The following is a 16,673-nucleotide window of genomic DNA, read 5'->3' as shown; positions in this document are numbered from 1 at the left end:
CTAGTTAGACAGCTCAGGGTGATGCAATGAAGCATCAGGGGAGCACTCAAAGTGTACAACTTAGTGATTGTGTCTGTGCCTCACTGTCCCCTCATCAACAGGGAGACCCCAAGCTGTCAGGATATGGTCTGTCAGTTTTGGGGTTGTCTTAGTTTGGGTTTACTGCTGTGAAGAGACACTGTGACCACAGCAACTCTTATAAAGGAAACATTTAGTTGGGGCTGACATACGTACCATTCAGAGGTTCAGTCCATTATCATCAAGGCGGGACGCGTGGCGGTATCCAGGCAGACGTGGTGCTGGAGGAACTGAGAGTTCTGCATCTTGATCTGAAGGCAGCCAGGAAGAGACTGTCTTCCTCAGGCAGTCAGGAGGAGGGGCTGGATAGCAGAGGCCAGACTTGGGCATGCAAGAAACCTCAAAGCCCAGCCGCCACAGTGACACACTTCCTCTAACAAGACCTCACCTCCTTAATAGTGCCACTTCCCAACCGCCAAGCATATTGAACCACCACATGGTTTTTGTTTTTAAGATTTTTATTTTTTAATTGTATGTGCATGTGCACATGTGTGTACACCTGAGTACAGGTACCCAAGGAGACCATGCGGGACATCAGATCCCCTGCAGCAGTGGCTCTCCACCTGTGGGCCATGACCCCTTTGGGAGTGGATCCACCCTTTCTCAGGGGCCACACATCAGATATCTACATCACAATTCATAACAGGAGCAAAATTACACTTCTGAAGTAGCAATGAAAATAATTTTGTGGTTGGGGACCACCACAATATGAGGCACTGGATTAGAGAGTCACAGCATTAGGAAGCTTGAGAACCACTGTCTTAGAACTTAGCCTGAGTTACAGGAGACTGTGAGTTACCCAACGAAGGCGCGGAGAACTGAAACGATGCCCTCTGCTAGAGAGGCACGTGCTCTTAATTGCTGAGGCTGCCCCGGCTCCTGACCAGGAGTTGAGCCCTACCAGCCACTACAGTCAAACAACCAGAAACACAAGACTCAATAGGAAACCAGAATTTTTAAAAACTTTAACAATTTATTAGTCTTATTTCCCAGTAAAATATCCACATAATGTCAACAGAATGGAATGATATTCAGCTGATTTAATTAATTCCACATAAATATTTAACATCTAGAAACCTCAGGGAATCATCAGACCAAGTAGAAATTTGATTTTCAAAGCAGGTATTGCTTTACTATTGTCACTAATCCAGTCACTGTCATGACCAGTAAGTTGTAATGGTAAACAAAAGGTTTGTTGAGGTTTTTAAAGATGTTCTGGTGAGCCATTAGAGTCAATCCAAGAAGAAGATGTTATTGAACTGTGTGGCACACAGTTTTTTCACCTCTTCTGCAGAAAGAACAGAAAACAGTGTGTCAAGGAACACAGCGTCTTACCTTGAGGGCTGGATGCTGTGATCAGTACCTTCAGTTCTTTGGGGATAAAGTTAGGAAATAAGTAAATGTCTGCATTAATTTTGACTTATCTTAAGAAAAGTAAGCAACAGTAACAAAATAATCAACCAACAGAGAAGGCAGTTGGGAAACACCTGACAAACTCCTGAGACCTCCATGTTTTGCAGCACACTGGAAATACCACTTTTTTGCTTCTAAAAGAATTGGTTTGAGGAGTGCCTGGGATCCTTGTGGGTCAGAGCATTACAAGTGTGATGCTCTTGAGAAGCTGACAGGACGTAAAAAACCCTGGCAACAATCTTGAGATGTAAATCAAGGGCTTTCCAGAGATAATCACCTTGGCTTTACGTTATTTTAATTTCTGTGGTGCTAAGTACAGAGCCTAGGGCCTTGAGTATGCCAGGCAAATGCTGTACCATCGAGCTCCACACCCATTCCTCTAAGCTCAGGTTTTACTTCTGGCGTGCACTAACTGATGCTTTTCATACACACAAACACTAATGCAAATGAAGATACGAATGTCTTCATGCTGGCACAGTGAGGCTGACTGTGGTTATAACCTTAGGGGAAGGTGGGTGAATGGGTCTAAGCTCAAGGTTGGACTGGTCTACATAGCAACTGAGGCCAGTAATATGGAAGATCTTGTCTCAAACACACACACACACAAGCACACGCACACACACACCCCAAAACAAACCAACAAAAGAAAAGATGTAAGACCCTCCATTTTATTTACAATGAGGTTAATGGGATATGTCCCCTGCTGTTAGTGCCACTCCACAGAGAGCCGTGGAGAGGCCCAACACCGTGAGGACAATGCTATCCTTTCTGCAGGACAACATTCATTAAGACCCAGAAAGAAGCTGGGCAGTGGTGGCGCATGCCTTTAATCCCAGCACTTGGGAGGCAGAGGCAGGCGGACTTCTGAGTTCAAGGCCAGCCTGGTCTACAGAGTGAGTTCCAGGACAGCCAGGGCTACACAGAGAAACCCTGTCTCGAAAAACCAAAAAAAAAAAAAAAAAAAAAAAAAAAAAAAGACCCACAAAGCAGCTACTAGATCACACTGTCCAGAAAGGAGACCAACCCCACTTTGATGGGAAGGCAGAAAACCCCTGCATTCTTCTGCTCCTGTGCAGACAGTGGCAGCTGGAAGTGCTGTGTAAGCCTGGCAGCCTGGGGAAACTTGTTCTTATTGCAGGGTATGTAAAAGAACTTTGTACACAGTGTGTTGTTTGCTGATTTATTTGTCTTTTTGTAGCACTTTAGAAATCAATTTTCTTTTAGGCACTGTTAAGTTTCCCACACCACAGGGGAAATAAAAGCATTTAATGGGAGACTGGAGATAGGCTTAGTGGTTAGGAACACTTGCTGTTCTTACAGAAGACCCCATTCGGTTCTCAGCACCCACAGGACAGCCTACAACTGTCTATAACTGCAGTTTCTTCTGGCTTCCTCAGAGACCAGGCACACAGTGGGTGGGGCACAGACATATATGCTTGAAAAACACTCATATGCATGAAATAAATTTTTCTTTAAACCTTAATACATAAAATGGAAGCACCTGCTTGGATCTTAGCGGTCATGTTCTGGGCTTCATTTGCACTAGATACTGAGTCAGGCGCTCACTCATGCTGGGCAGATGTTGTAGCAGTGGGCTACCCCCCTTACCTGATCCCCAACACTCATCTCATTTCCCCCCGAAGTTTACTCAAGGTAGAGACTCCATTAACTGTCCAAGCAGACTCTGATCCTCCTGCATGAGCCTCTTGAAAAGCTGGGCTCAGAGGCCAGGGGCTTTGGTTTGCTTTGCTTTCAGGGGCAGTTGTGAGCTGCCCCACATGGTGCTAGAAACCAAACTTGAGTCCTCTGTGAGAGTAGCAGAGACTTTAACCCTCTGGAGCCATCTCTCCAGTCTCTAATGTTTATTTTTATGTCATGTGAATGTCAACATGCATGTCTATCACCGCATGTGTGCCCAAATGCCTTCAGAGGACGGAAGCGGGGATCAGATCTGTGAAAATAGAGCTATGGATGCTCGTAAGCCACTGTGTGGGCTCCAGCTTACCAATTTACTTCCCTTTTAAAGACTTTATTTCCTTGTGTGTGTGTAAGGGATATAGTATGCATGCATGAGGTCAGAGGACAATATGTGTCCTCAGAGATCACACTTGTGTCACCAAGCTTGGCGGCATGCTCCTGTACCCACGAGGCCGTTTCACGGGCCACATTTACTTTTTTTGAGACAGGGTCTCATGTAGTCCAGGCTGAGTTCAAACTTGATATGTAGCTGAGGATGAACTTAACTCCTGATCCTCCTGCCTCAGCTGGAATTACAGGCATGCTCCACGATGTGCAGGTTCTATAATACTTCATAACACAGGGAAAAGATGATGTGAAACACCAGGGGCATTAAGTCTACTGAGACACCAGATCCCACTCACCATTGACCTCGATCAGGTTTGCGTTCTTCTGATTGAGGATCACGTACAGCTCCCGCTGGTCAGACTTCTTCCCGACAACCCAGTAGTCGCTCATGGCTTTCACAATGATTTCTTCATCTTCATCTGCTCTGTAAGAAAGTTTCAGAGTGGGATCATTCTATGTACAGAGCTAGGCTGGGAGGAGAACAAGAACAAGACAAGAAACGTCACTACGTTGTAGTTATAAATAGTCAACAAGTCATGTGTGAAAGGCAACGTCATGGGGAACAGCACCCACACACAGCTCAGGCTGAGCCCCTTCTTAAGGTCACTCGGTTTAAAGGAAATTACTTAGCTAGGCATGTGGGCATCTGGCTATAATCCCAGCCCTGGGAAGGCTGAGCCAGAGTGATCTTGAGTTTAAGTACCACTTAGGCTACACAGTGAATTCTATATAAACAAACAAATACGATAAAAAAATAAATAAATTAACTCCTTTAAATCTATCCTCAGAAAGACAACACCTACTTTGAGAAGTTGCTGGAATTACCTGGTGAAGTCACTGTTGATGTCACCTAGAATCTTCATTAGATCCGGGTGGACGGATGTGAGCGACACGCTGGCCGTTTTCCTCATGTGAATTGTACTCTTCTCTGCTAAATTCATGTGGTTGAAGTAGATGAACTTAAACTGGGGTTCTCTCTCAGACCTGTGCAGACATGACACCGAGACAGTGACAATCAGAAAGAATAACCATCCCAACTGCAGTCACAGTGTGACAGTGCAGACAGGCAGCCTTCAGGACATGGGACCTTGTCTCAAAAGCAAAACCCAAGAGACCCTCATCATAGAAAATTCACAAACTAAAACTATACAGCAAGGGTGGCACGGTGACTCAAAGGAAAAGACACATGCCACCAAGCCTGTAGACCTCAGTTGGACCCAGGGCCCACATGATGGAGGGAGAGAAGCTACTCCTGCAAACTTTTCTCTGACCTAGACACATGCACAATAAATATATGTAATTAAACAACTATATAAAGGCCTTGTATCTTCAATGGTTAGGCACTCAAATCAAGAATCTCAGTAAGCTGTAACCAATGCTTCATCCAATAATAATAACATGTGACATTTAATAAAATTTTCCAGAGAGCTGAAGTCTATTTCTTAACCAAAAAATATTTCCCCTACATGTGATTTCTTCTAAATAAAAGAAAATTGTCCGTGAAGTCCAACTTATTTACTACCTGTTCTGTTGCAGGAAACACTCTGCTGACCCTGGTCTTGGAGAGTAACATTTCACTTATCTCCAGTGCTGGGAATGAATGTGCGCTGTGACCAGTGCCTGGCCACGTGACTGCAGCGCACTGTGTAAGACTTCGCACATCCTCAATGAAAGCTAGGCTGAGCTGCGTCAGCCTCTTCCATGAAGTAAGATGGAGTCCGACTGACTAGGACTTACTTTCCTTCTCCTAGGGCACAGGATAGAGGGACCGAGCTGTCTAGATTCTGAGGAAAAGCTGCAGTTGGTAATGCTGTCCACACCCTTCAGTACCATAAGCAGTTAGTATATGAGAGTACAAACCCAGAGATTCTCTTGTTGATATTAAACTGCTCACAGATGTCAGATGCCAACACTGTAAGTTGGGGCCCAACGATGCTGTCCAATCTTCGGCAGAAATCCAGCGTGAGCTGCGTGGAGGCTGGCAGGAGTTAAAGAAACAGCGTTCAGAGGACAGTCTGTGCGCCCAACAGCTCCTGCTCGTGTGACTGCTCAGTACTCAACACAATTCCAGTGAAAAACTTACTGACCAACTAGATGAGGACAAGACAGTCGGGGACCAAGACCATCCAGAAGCCTGTCCCTCCCGAACTGAGTGGGAAGATCAAGCTAGAGCTGCCTAGAGCTGACATGAGGCCTTTCACGGTGAGCTCGGGGAGGCTTTAGATACCTTAAGTAGCACCAAGGTGGCTGCCCCAGAAACACCTAAGAAGGTCAAGTACTTATTCAACGCACACGACACAGCACTCTCGGGTTCTCCTCTAGCACACCTTACTCAGCACCTCCCCTCCCCCAGTCAGTGAGCTCAGGGAGCCAGTGGTCCGACTGCTCATCAATGAGAAGAACGAATGCTAACAGAGTTCCAAATGGGAGCAGTGACTAAAACAGCCTCTCCATGGCTTGTGACAACACACTGTCCACTAAGGACAGGACCCGGCAAGCAGCAGAGAGCTGACCCCTCGGGCACCTACCGTCAATCATGAAGCACACAGCTGCACTCATGGCCTGTGGGGAGACAAACCAGAGATTACAACTGGTACAGAGAGGAGGGGTGGGCGCTGTAAGCAAATGTGGCGGCCTGTCTTCATCGCCACAGAGTGACTGTAAGAAGACAATGTGTCAAGCAGAGCCGTGTGGGGCAGGCAGTGCAGTGGTTGACAACAAAGGACGGGCTGTGCGCCTGGTTCCACAGCGCCTCGGTGCATCAGTCAGGGATACCAAGTATTTACAAATCAAGTGGCATAGCTTAAACCAAGGGATAGATAACAGACTGGCATCTTAAACTGGGAGGTGGTGGTGGCACACTTAATCTTAGCACTAGGGAGGCAAAGGCATGTGTATCTCTGAGTTTTAGACTAGCCTGGTCTACAGAATGAGTTCCAGGGCAGCTGGGGCTATGCAGAGAAACTCTGTAGAAAACTAAAACAAACAAACAAATAAATATTGGTATCTCACTAATCCACCTTCGTTGGATGCCTGGGACTTTGCTGCTCTAGTCCTTCTGTGTACACTTGACACTTTCCATTAAAAAACTTAGGAGACTGCGTCACTACAACCTTGCCCCCTTTTACTCCAGCAAATACCTGCAGGTATGACATTAGCAAGTAACAGCAACCAAGACCATAAACAAAGCTGAAATTGCCAAGTATGTTGGTGCACACTTGTAATACCAGAGAGAGGCGGCGGAGTATCAGGAATTCAGGACAGTCTCAGTTACCGAGCAAATTCAAGGTCAGTCTGAGCTACATGAGATCATGTCTAAGAGAAGAAAGCAAACAGGTTCTGAAGGGATGGCTCAGTCGTTCAGAGCATGTTCTGCCCTTGCCAAGGACTTGAGCTTAGTCCCTAGCACAAAACCCCAGCTCCAGGACAATGTGGCACCTCTGGCCTCTAAGGGCAGCTGCGCTCACATGCACAGACCCACACAGACAGTGTTACAGAAGCTCTTGTGTGAACACTGACAGTCTTTATAACTGCAAATGATCAATATGAAAGAGCTAAAACTGATGAGCTCAGCTCACATCTGAAGCCCCTGGCAGAAAGAGCAAGCAGAACCTGAAGCAGACAGTAGAAGGGGTAATACAACAGTCAAAGCAGGAAGTACTCATCAGGGAAGAGACAACACAGGAAGCCAACACTGGCTCTTGGGAAAAACCAACACAAGACTGAAAAATCTCTTCACTTGCTAGAATTAAAAAAAAAAAAAAAAGACAGAAGACTCATTACCAGAATCAACAACCAAAGGGAGCGAGATATTGCTATTGACTCCACAGGCAAAGAAGTAAAAATAACTCTCAGTCAGTACTGAGATCTGTGTGCCAACAAACGAGTTAACTTCATGAGTTCATAAATTCCTGAGAAAGACACAAACTCCTGAAACTGCCTCATGAAGAAAAAGAAACCCAAGATAGGCCACCAACAAGAAACTCACAATTCAAAATCTCAGTCAGGGGGAGTGACCCACACGAATCTCAGCACTTGGGAGGCCTCTAGAGGCAGGTGGATGTCTGCATTCGAGGCCAGCCTGACCTACAGAGTCAGTTCCAGGTCAGCCAGAACTCCAGAGAGTGTTTCAAAAGCACTAAAACTTAAAAAACTCACACAGAGGGCTGGAGAGATGGCTCAGCAGTTAAGAGCACTGACTGCATTTCTAGAGGTCCTGAGTTCAATTCCCAGCAACCATATGGTGGCTCACAACCATCTGTAATGGGATCCAATGCTCTCCTCTGGTGTGTCTAAGAGAGTGACAGTGTACTCATATACATAAAATAAATAAATAAACCTTTTAAAAAAAAGAAAGAAAGATGGTACACATTAAAAAAAAAAACTCACACAGAAACACCCATGTACAGAGTTCTACTGGGAATTCCATCAAACATTTAAAGATTTAACACCAATTCTCCAAGTCTTCCAAAATAGGAGAACATTTTCCAGATCACTCCACACCTACCCAGACAAAGGCATCTCAACTACAACAAACCGCCAGGGCTATCCTTCAAGGTCCTTCAGTATCAGCTTGACACACGTGGGGCTGGGGAGGAAGGGCAAGCACGTGGAGGCCAGCTGAGTGTCCCTGCTCAATCCCTGATAAACACTTGGGCATGGTGGAGAACTTCCCTAGAGGGCATCGCTACCGTGCCCCTCCCTCATCACGGCAGAAATCAGCTGTGCTGTCTGAAGAGCTGCGATCTGCTGACTTCCAGACCCTGCTGCACAGACCTCTTCTTGACTGTGTGCTGTATGTGTGTGTGCAGGTGTGTGTGCACTTGTGTGTGCACATGCATGGAGACAGAGGATGGCATCCATCTTCCCTGCCTCATTCCTTTGAGGCAGAGTCTTCCTGGAACTGGAGCTAACGGGTCCTGTTGTAGTTTTACAAGTCCACTGGCATAGAGGCCCAGCAGTCCTCTTTGTTCGGAACGCCCCCATCCCATCCCTAGAGAGGGAGATAAAGGTGCATGAGACCGTGCCTGAGATCTGAACTCAGGCCCTGGCTGTTGTGCAGCACGTGCTCTTATTCACTCTGCAGCCCTAGGCCGACGTCCATCTCTGCCACTTGCCGTGCCAAGCTGTGCCTCGAGCACAACTGCTCTTCTGAGTTCTGCTTTTCCTGTCAAAAACAGGCCTTAAAAGTGACCTTCGAGACACCTCAAAAAATCAGATGGTGTCTAAAGTGAAAATAGTCCTGGGGGCTCCTGAACTTTGCCACTAGAGGCCACTGTTAGACTACCAATACAGTGCTGGTGGTCCTGGGTTCTAGGAGAAAGCGGACTGAACAAGTCTCCAGGAGCAAGCCACAGGCAGCACCCCTCCACAGCCCTCAGTGTCAGCTCCTACCCTGACTTCCCTGGATGATATAGAACTGAAAACTAAAGTAAACCTTTCCTCCCCAACTTGCTTTTGGTCACAGTGTTTTAAGACAGCAATAAGAACCCTAACTAAGACACAAGGACTTTGTGCATGCCACACACACACACACACACACACACACACACACACACACACACACCTGCACACATAAATGAACTGCAGTTGCAAGGTAAGGAATGGAGAGTTATTGTCTAAAAGACAGTAAGCTCTTGAGAGAGATGGTATTAGTGTAATAGTGTTTATCCTATCACAATGTTTTTGAGACAGGGTCTTACTGTGTAGCTCTGGCTAGCCTGGAACTCATTATGTAGACCAGGATGGCCAAGATTCACCTGCGTCTGCCTCCCTGGTGCTGGAATCAAAGGCATGCACCACTACATCCAGCTATAATAAAAAAAATGTTTTTACGTTATAGTTTCAATTAAACCGGGTTACTGTAATGCGGTAGGTGTGGGGGACACGCCCACTCTCAACGCTAGGCTGCCCTCAGACTTGTGAACCCCCGCCTCCCGAGGGCTCCGGCCACAGGCATGTGGACATGGCCTACCTGGGCCGTTTCCTATCACCCTGCTTCACCTCAATGCACACGACTCCTCTAACCCACGCACACGATTCCTCTAGTCAATGCACACGACTGCTCTAACCCATGCACACTACCACTTCTATTTACTGTGCCTGCATGTATACCTATGCACTACATATGTACTTGGGGCCTACAGAAGTCAGAAGAGGATGTCAGAGCCCCTGGAACTAGAGTTAAAGACAGTAGTGAGCTCCCCAGCCTGGGTGGTGGAAGTCAGACTGAGGTCCTCTGTCAGAGCTCATAACTGCTGAGCCACCTCTCTGGCCCTGTGTGGACTAATATTTTAAATACTCATCTGTCCCAGAATCAGTTTTCTCCCTTTCAGAACTTGTAGGGTTTGATGTTTTGGTCTGGTCTGACTCTGTCATCTGAGAACAGGACGCTGCTGAGGGATGGATTTATACATCATACAAGGTGAGGGAGGCGGTCAAGCCAGGCAGATGAGACTCAAGGAAGAGCCAGCCTGCTTCTCAGGCACAGAGGCCCACATCTTGGTCTCTCTGGCTTTGTCACTTTCTGTTGAACACTCTCAGCCTTTACCCGCACAGGCTCAGCTGAAGGCTTGTCTGTGTGCAAGGACAGGAAGAGGGAGAGAACACCCCATTAACCCTCTCTCTCCACGGTCACTTCCCATACCTGGCTTAGCTGGCTGCTCTGAGCTGGGGGTTTCTGTGTGCTCTGAAGAACAGGTGCCACCACCTCAGCCCTGTCTCCTCACAGTCTAGGCTGGAGCCTTCTCTACTCTCGGATTTCTCTCAAGCTCTTAATCATTCCACTTTCCAGACAGTGAAAGGATTCCCACATGGCATCCTTTCTGTTTTCCTGAAACAAAATTTCTAAGCCTTTGGATTAAAACATATTTGTAGTTTCACATACGACAAAGGACAGACTTGTGATCACTTTTCTTTCTTGTACCACAACTGCCTAAAGAGAGATGTAGAGGGAGGGAGGAAGGGAAGGAGGGAAAGAGGGGAAGAAGGAAGGGAAGGGGGAGGGAGGAAGTAACATTAACCAGGCATGTGCCACCATGCTTGAAGTCCCAGCTCCCAGGAGACAGAAGTGAAGACTGCCAACAGTGACGCCTCCTCCACATGAGAAGAGAGCTCAGCCTGCACATAACACCATTCTTACAAGCACTGAGACAGTGCTGCCGTACATAAGTCAGTCTAAACGCTAGGGCTCAGCACAGAAGCAGGGCTCACTGCAGTGCGGCCGCTGTGCATCTGTGCTCTGAGGCAGGCCCTCTCACAACTTGGGTCTGTGGGCACTCAGATCCCACCTTAGCCAGCACTTCTCTCACTAGCAGCAAAATTGCCTAAAAGGGTTGAAAGCCAACTTCTTGCTGCAGAAGAACACCCTTTTTGAGTTTTACAGAAATCAGAACTCGCAACACCTTCCCCAAGAAACACTTAGGAGGTTGCACCGGTGCTGGTCTACACATGCAAGGGAGGGAGGTGTGCTTTAGCATTCGTCTGTAACACTGGAGGAAAACGATCATTACCTTATAAACAATTAAATGGAGCTCTTCATAAGTGTCATCTGTATTTACAAAAATTTTGGGGAATCTGCATTTTGCTTCTGGATCATTAAGGTTCAAGGGTCCAGTAAGAAATCTTAAAAGTAAACACAGAGATGACTTAACTCAATGAGGTAAACTGTAAACAAACAAACAAACACACTCCCAGTCCTAGTCAATGCACAGCAACATTCTGCTGATGCTAGAAGCCATTTGGTAAACGCCAAATCAGAATTCCATAAAGAAACCGTAACGTCACCGGAAACAACAGAACTTCCTTTCCGGATTACTGCTCAGAGGGTAATCAATGCTCACGACTTTATCTTTACCAGAGGAGATATGAAATCCAACACTGTGAACCCAACAGCAGAAGTCCTACCTTCCATAGTGTTGAAGATTTCCAGGCATTTCTGCCCTTACTGGGGAATCCCTTCCCGCCAACTGCAAACACAATAAATGTTGAGAACAATTACTTTTTTTTTTAAACTTTCAGTTTGACACACAGCATTCCTATTGGCTAGTTGGTCTTAAGCCATTTTGCTACACTTATTTCCCATATTCCTTGCCACTCAGAAAAAAAAATAAAAGAAACCACATTCTTTAAATGCATGTGTTTGCCCACAACTTGGCCAGAGAAGCTTTTCTGACAGTGAGCAGAGGTAAAGGCAGGGTCGTGATAACAGGTCAGAGCGCTGAGTGCAGTTTCTGGGTGAGGACTCAGTGTCAGAACTGGTCATCCACCAACCTTCTGCCACCCCAATCCACGGCTCAGGGGACATGGGGGAAGAGAGGTAAAAAATGTAAGACCTGGAAGATGGGAGGGAGAGAGGTATTTGCAATACCTCATGAAAAAAAGGACATGAAGCCAGGGGGAGCAGTCTGGGGAGTCCTAGGGAAGTGGACAGAGAAGCATGGTGGTGGGTGTGGTTTTATATATATAGACACATATTGTATGTACACACATGTATGAAATTTTCAAGGAAAATATAACAAACATACTACAAAAATACATTAAAAGGCCGGGCGGTGGTGGCGTACACCTTTAATCCCAGCACTTGGGAGGCAGAAGCAGGCGGATTAATGAGTTTGAGGCCAGCCTGGTCTACAGAGTGAGTTCCAGGACAGCCAGGGCTACACAGAGAAACCCTGTCTTGAAAAACCAAAACCAACCAAACAAACAAAAAACAACAACAAAAAACAAAAACACACATTAAAAACTGGCTACTTTAACCAGGACTATGATAATACAACTCCATTCAAGCCTAAACCCCACAAAGTACTACAGGAGTAGCTGAATTCCATAAGGCTCTTCATGTCTTTTCACACCGCCCCATGGAGACTGTGTTCTTCCCATTCCGGGAGCTCAGAGCCACAGAAATGCACCCACAGATGCGGCTCCCAGACATCGATGAGAGATGTCAACCCAGGCTTGTCTGGGGTCAAAGTGTGTATCTTTAGCCATGACACCGAGTCACCTCAAAGATGTGTGCTTCTCATGCTTTGATTTTGCTGAAAATACATTGTTTCAGGGGCTGGAGAGGTGGCTCAGCAGTTACGAGCACTGACCGCTCTTCCAGAGGACCTGGGTTTGATTCTCAGCACCCATCTCAGACAGCTCACAACGGTCTCTAAGTCTAGTCCCAGAGGGTCCAAGTGTCCTCTTTTGGACTCCTTAGGCACTGTACATACATGATAAAACAGACATGCATGCAGGCAAAACTCCCATACATATAAAACTAAATAAATTTTGTAAAACGTTTGGTGCTCTACTGCTTTAGCATATAACTTCAAAATATCCTTGACGCACAGTACGCCCAGAGGTGAAAGCGCACAGCCCACTGCTAATCCGTGACAGATCTCACATGTACGGATTCAGACAGCCACGCTGTGTTGTAGCTTTCTGCTTGACAGACTGCTCTTCAGGCATGTAATCAAGCAATGGCTCTGCCATATCCCTGTTGGACAAGCGTATAGTCTGAATCTAGACTGTCCCTCAATGACCTGTGTGTCTAGCTGTCAGTGCTGCTGACATGTGACTTGACCTTGCAGCCACCAAGCTTATGGACAGCAAAATCCACTGATGACTACAAAGCTATGATTAAATATGAATGGACTAGCTGAGATGGGTCCCTCTTGAAGGCAGTAGGTCCCTGGGCACACCCTTAAAGGATGTATCTATCCTTGGTTGCTCTCCCCCTGCTTCTCCACCGAAGTAGGCAGCCTCTGCCACATGCAAGCAGCTCACCTTTGCCTGAAATCTCTGAGACTGACAAACCAGGCTTTCGTCTCTGAGCTGTTTTCCTCAGGTACCCTGTCAGCAATGAGAAGCTAACATATCCCTGTCAGCAATGAGAAGGGTGCCGATGTCCTGTAACCTGAGCCAGCTCCTCTGTTAGTATAACCAACTCATGGGATTGTTACTAAGGTTATGAGGTCGTGCAGATGTGCTGGACACTGGGAACAGCTGTTGGCTGCTGTGTCTGACCTGCCTGGAAAGTTCTGGAGGGAACCCGTCTTAAACCTCTCTTTCAACGTTTGTTTTCTTGAGGTGCTGAGGATGGAACCCAGGGCCTTGTGTATCCAAGCAATGCCCTGGGTGTGCCAGAGAGGTTGTTCCATTGTCTCAAATCACGGCCTGAAATGCTAGGAGAATGAAGGTGGGACGAGGAGGAAAGAGGAGCTGGGAAATGAACAGAGCAAGGGAAGATAATGATTTGATGGGCTTTGAGCACGGTTCACTTTCAGCCTAATTAAGAATGCTGGTGTCTAATGTTCTCTGTGGAAAGTTGGGGAGTGAAGTACAATGGTGGCAAAGCAAGCCAGGCAGTAAGCCGCCATCTCACAACACCTCATCTTCTAGAGAAGACTGCAGGTTTAGGCCCTCATGAAGCCCTGGCTTTTTCAGATTCTCTGTCCCTATATAAGACCCAGTTTTCTCTCTATCCGATGAACTGCATGTGAACACAACAATCACAGGAAGGATGACATACGTTTTCATGTGTGACGGATCAATACACAGCTAAGTATCCCTGAGTATCACATATCAACATAAAGCAGCTCAGAAGTGTACTGTGCCCGGCTTACCACACCCCTGTCCCTCCCCCATCTGTGTGTCTGTAGAATGCAATCATACCTCAGGTTCGATGTGCCTGGGGAACAGTGAGGTGGTGAGGTATTTGTACAAAATTCTCATGTCATCTTGCTCTAGTCCACTCCTGAAACATCAGGAAAGCACAGGTTAAAGTCTGGGATTGGTCTTCTGACTTCTCTGCTCTACAGTAACACTGGTTTTTGTCTCCATATTATATGAAGATGCTGAGCTAAGGCTACAGTAAGCTAGGAGAGTGCTTGCCTAGCATGAAGCCCTGGGACCCATCCCCAGCCCCGGAGTAAAAAAACAACAGGATGGGCACCCTGGTGTACAGCTCTGAACCCAGCCTAGGGAAGGCAGAAGGATCAGAAGTTCAAGGTCATCCTTTGCTTCATAGAGCTCAAAACAAAAACAGGACATGGGGATCCTCCAGCTGGGGAGCTGAGGAAGGAAACACCAGACCGAGCGCTGGCACTGCACGCTGACCTGCTAGCAGCTGCTGCTCCACAGGCCTGTATTTTAAATATGACTCGAAACAAAAGCCCCAACAGGACCAAAGGAGGCTCAGCATTTACAAGACTGGTGACCTGGGTTTGATCCCTGGAACCAATGCAGAGTGGAGAAATGTGTGTGCACCTGCACACCACACACACATGCATACACATGAACGCTTTTTAAGTTTTTTAAGTCCAATAAACATAACTTTTAGGCTGAAACCCTCCAGGGTTACTTAGAGAACAGCAGTAACCACATGCTACATTCTTGGTGTCCCTATCTATACAGTGACTCCCACATTCTAGAAAATATCACTACGCTACACACACATGATTTGACCATAGGTACCAGAAGGATATGTGGATATTTGCTCTGTAGGTTTCAGTGTAGACAAAAGGAGAAAGAAAGAAGCTTCAGGCAAACAGTCTCATCTCAAAATGAGGCAGGAAGAGGGACAAATGCTGGGAACTGGCAGACATCCACCCTTGAAGACGTTGTTGTTGTTGTTGTTTGGGGACAAGAGATAAACAAGGAAACCGAAAAGTCCTGGGAGAGCTTTGTGTGAACACCTCTTCCACAGCCTGTCGTGTGACAATGAACTCTGGCCTTCCCTGCAGACAACTGCTGCCCTTCTTTAAGACGCCTTCACTAGACAGTGCACCGGGTCCTCTCCCATACCACCCTGCTTTCTCATGAGTCCTGGCCACATCTAAAATGTGACAGCAGCTGGGAACATGGCTCAGGGGTAAAATGTTTGTCACGCTAGCATGAGGACTTGAATTTTTAGATCCCCAACACCTGTGTTAAAAGCTAGGCGTGGCAGTGTATGCCTACAATCCAAGTGCTGGGGGGGGGGGGACAGGAGCACCTCAGGGCTCACCGGCTGGCCAGCCTGGCTTAATCAGGCAAAATACCCACATACATAAATAACAAATAAGAAAAATGTTAAAAAATGAAAGCATGTACTCTAGGAGCCATAGAGCAGAAACAGACACTCTGTAAAGAAGGGAAGAGTGGCTGAAAAGCTCTACTGCCTGCATGGCAGCGCCGACCGCCATGGGTGGTAGGTGATAGAATTTCTAAGCCAAACACATGGACAGTTTCAATATTTTTGTTTTGTTTTGTTTTCAGAAGTAACTGAGATGATAAAGAGGAAGGGAAAGTAAAACTGAAACCAGGTTCAAGACCCAACTTCCTTTTTGAGACACATGTAAGCACTGGGGTTGGGGTTGAGGCAGGAGGATTACATGTTACAAACCAGCTTGATGTACATAGTGTGACCCTATCTCAAAAAATAAAAACCAGAAGCAAAATAAAACACTCATTAGGGCCAGCAGCAGCTCAGTGGGTAGAGACACTTGCTATGCAAGCCTGGTGACCCCCGAGGTTAAGCCCCAGGGCCCACAAAAGACTGGGGAGAGAACAGAATGCACAGATTGTCCTCTGACCTCCACACATGAATCATCATACAACCGTAAAAACCCAGACACTTTCTCTAACTGAAATCTCACCAGTTCATTTGTTCGAGTACTCTATCTAACTTGTTTGCTTTCTTTCTCTTTTCTTTTTTTTTTTTTAAAGATTTACTTATTTACTTAATGTATATGAATACACTGTCAGTGTCCTCAGACACACCAGAAGAGGGCATCGGATCCCATTACAGACAGTCGTGAGCCACCATGTGGTTGCTGGGAATTGAACTCAGGACCTCTGGAAGAGCAGTTAGTGCTCTTAACTGCTGAGCCACCTCTCCAGTCCCCTGCTTGCTTTGTGTTTGTGTGTAGCTTTCTGCTGTCTTTACATCAACACTGAGTAGCCTTTCAGTTGTCACCCCAACTGTCTTTGCTGGAGACCCTAAGTTATTTGAGAACAGCTCCCTCCTCCCCCTCTTCCTCCTTTCATCCTTTCTCCTCTTCCACCTTTTTGTGGCCACTTTTCGTGTGTGTGTGTGTGTGTGTGTGTGTGTGTGTGTGTGTGTGTGTGTG

General features: G+C 46.6%; 1 protein-coding gene across 1 annotated transcript in view; it reads right to left on the bottom strand.

The window, feature by feature from the left end:
- Positions 1-1,031: 1,031 nt before the first annotated feature.
- Positions 1,032-16,673, bottom strand: part of Ccz1 (CCZ1 homolog, vacuolar protein trafficking and biogenesis associated) — a 24,987-nt gene continuing 9,345 nt past the window's right edge. Inside the window, exons 8-15 of the mRNA XM_028756090.1 lie at positions 14,236-14,317; positions 11,482-11,543; positions 11,088-11,199; positions 6,105-6,138; positions 5,437-5,554; positions 4,402-4,560; positions 3,873-4,000; positions 1,032-1,366 (exon numbers count right to left, since the gene is read on the bottom strand). Coding sequence (XP_028611923.1) covers positions 1,311-1,366; positions 3,873-4,000; positions 4,402-4,560; positions 5,437-5,554; positions 6,105-6,138; positions 11,088-11,199; positions 11,482-11,543; positions 14,236-14,317 — 751 coding nt within the window. The 3' untranslated portion in view covers positions 1,032-1,310. The remainder of the gene's footprint in view (positions 1,367-3,872; positions 4,001-4,401; positions 4,561-5,436; positions 5,555-6,104; positions 6,139-11,087; positions 11,200-11,481; positions 11,544-14,235; positions 14,318-16,673) is intronic.

The sequence above is a fragment of the Grammomys surdaster genome, unplaced genomic scaffold (genome assembly GCF_004785775.1).
Source record: "Grammomys surdaster isolate TR1022 unplaced genomic scaffold, NIH_TR_1.0 126109, whole genome shotgun sequence".
Lineage (NCBI taxonomy): Eukaryota > Metazoa > Chordata > Mammalia > Rodentia > Muridae > Grammomys > Grammomys surdaster.
The sequence above is the reverse complement of the archived record's forward strand: the minus strand, read 5'-3'. Positions and strand labels throughout refer to the sequence as shown.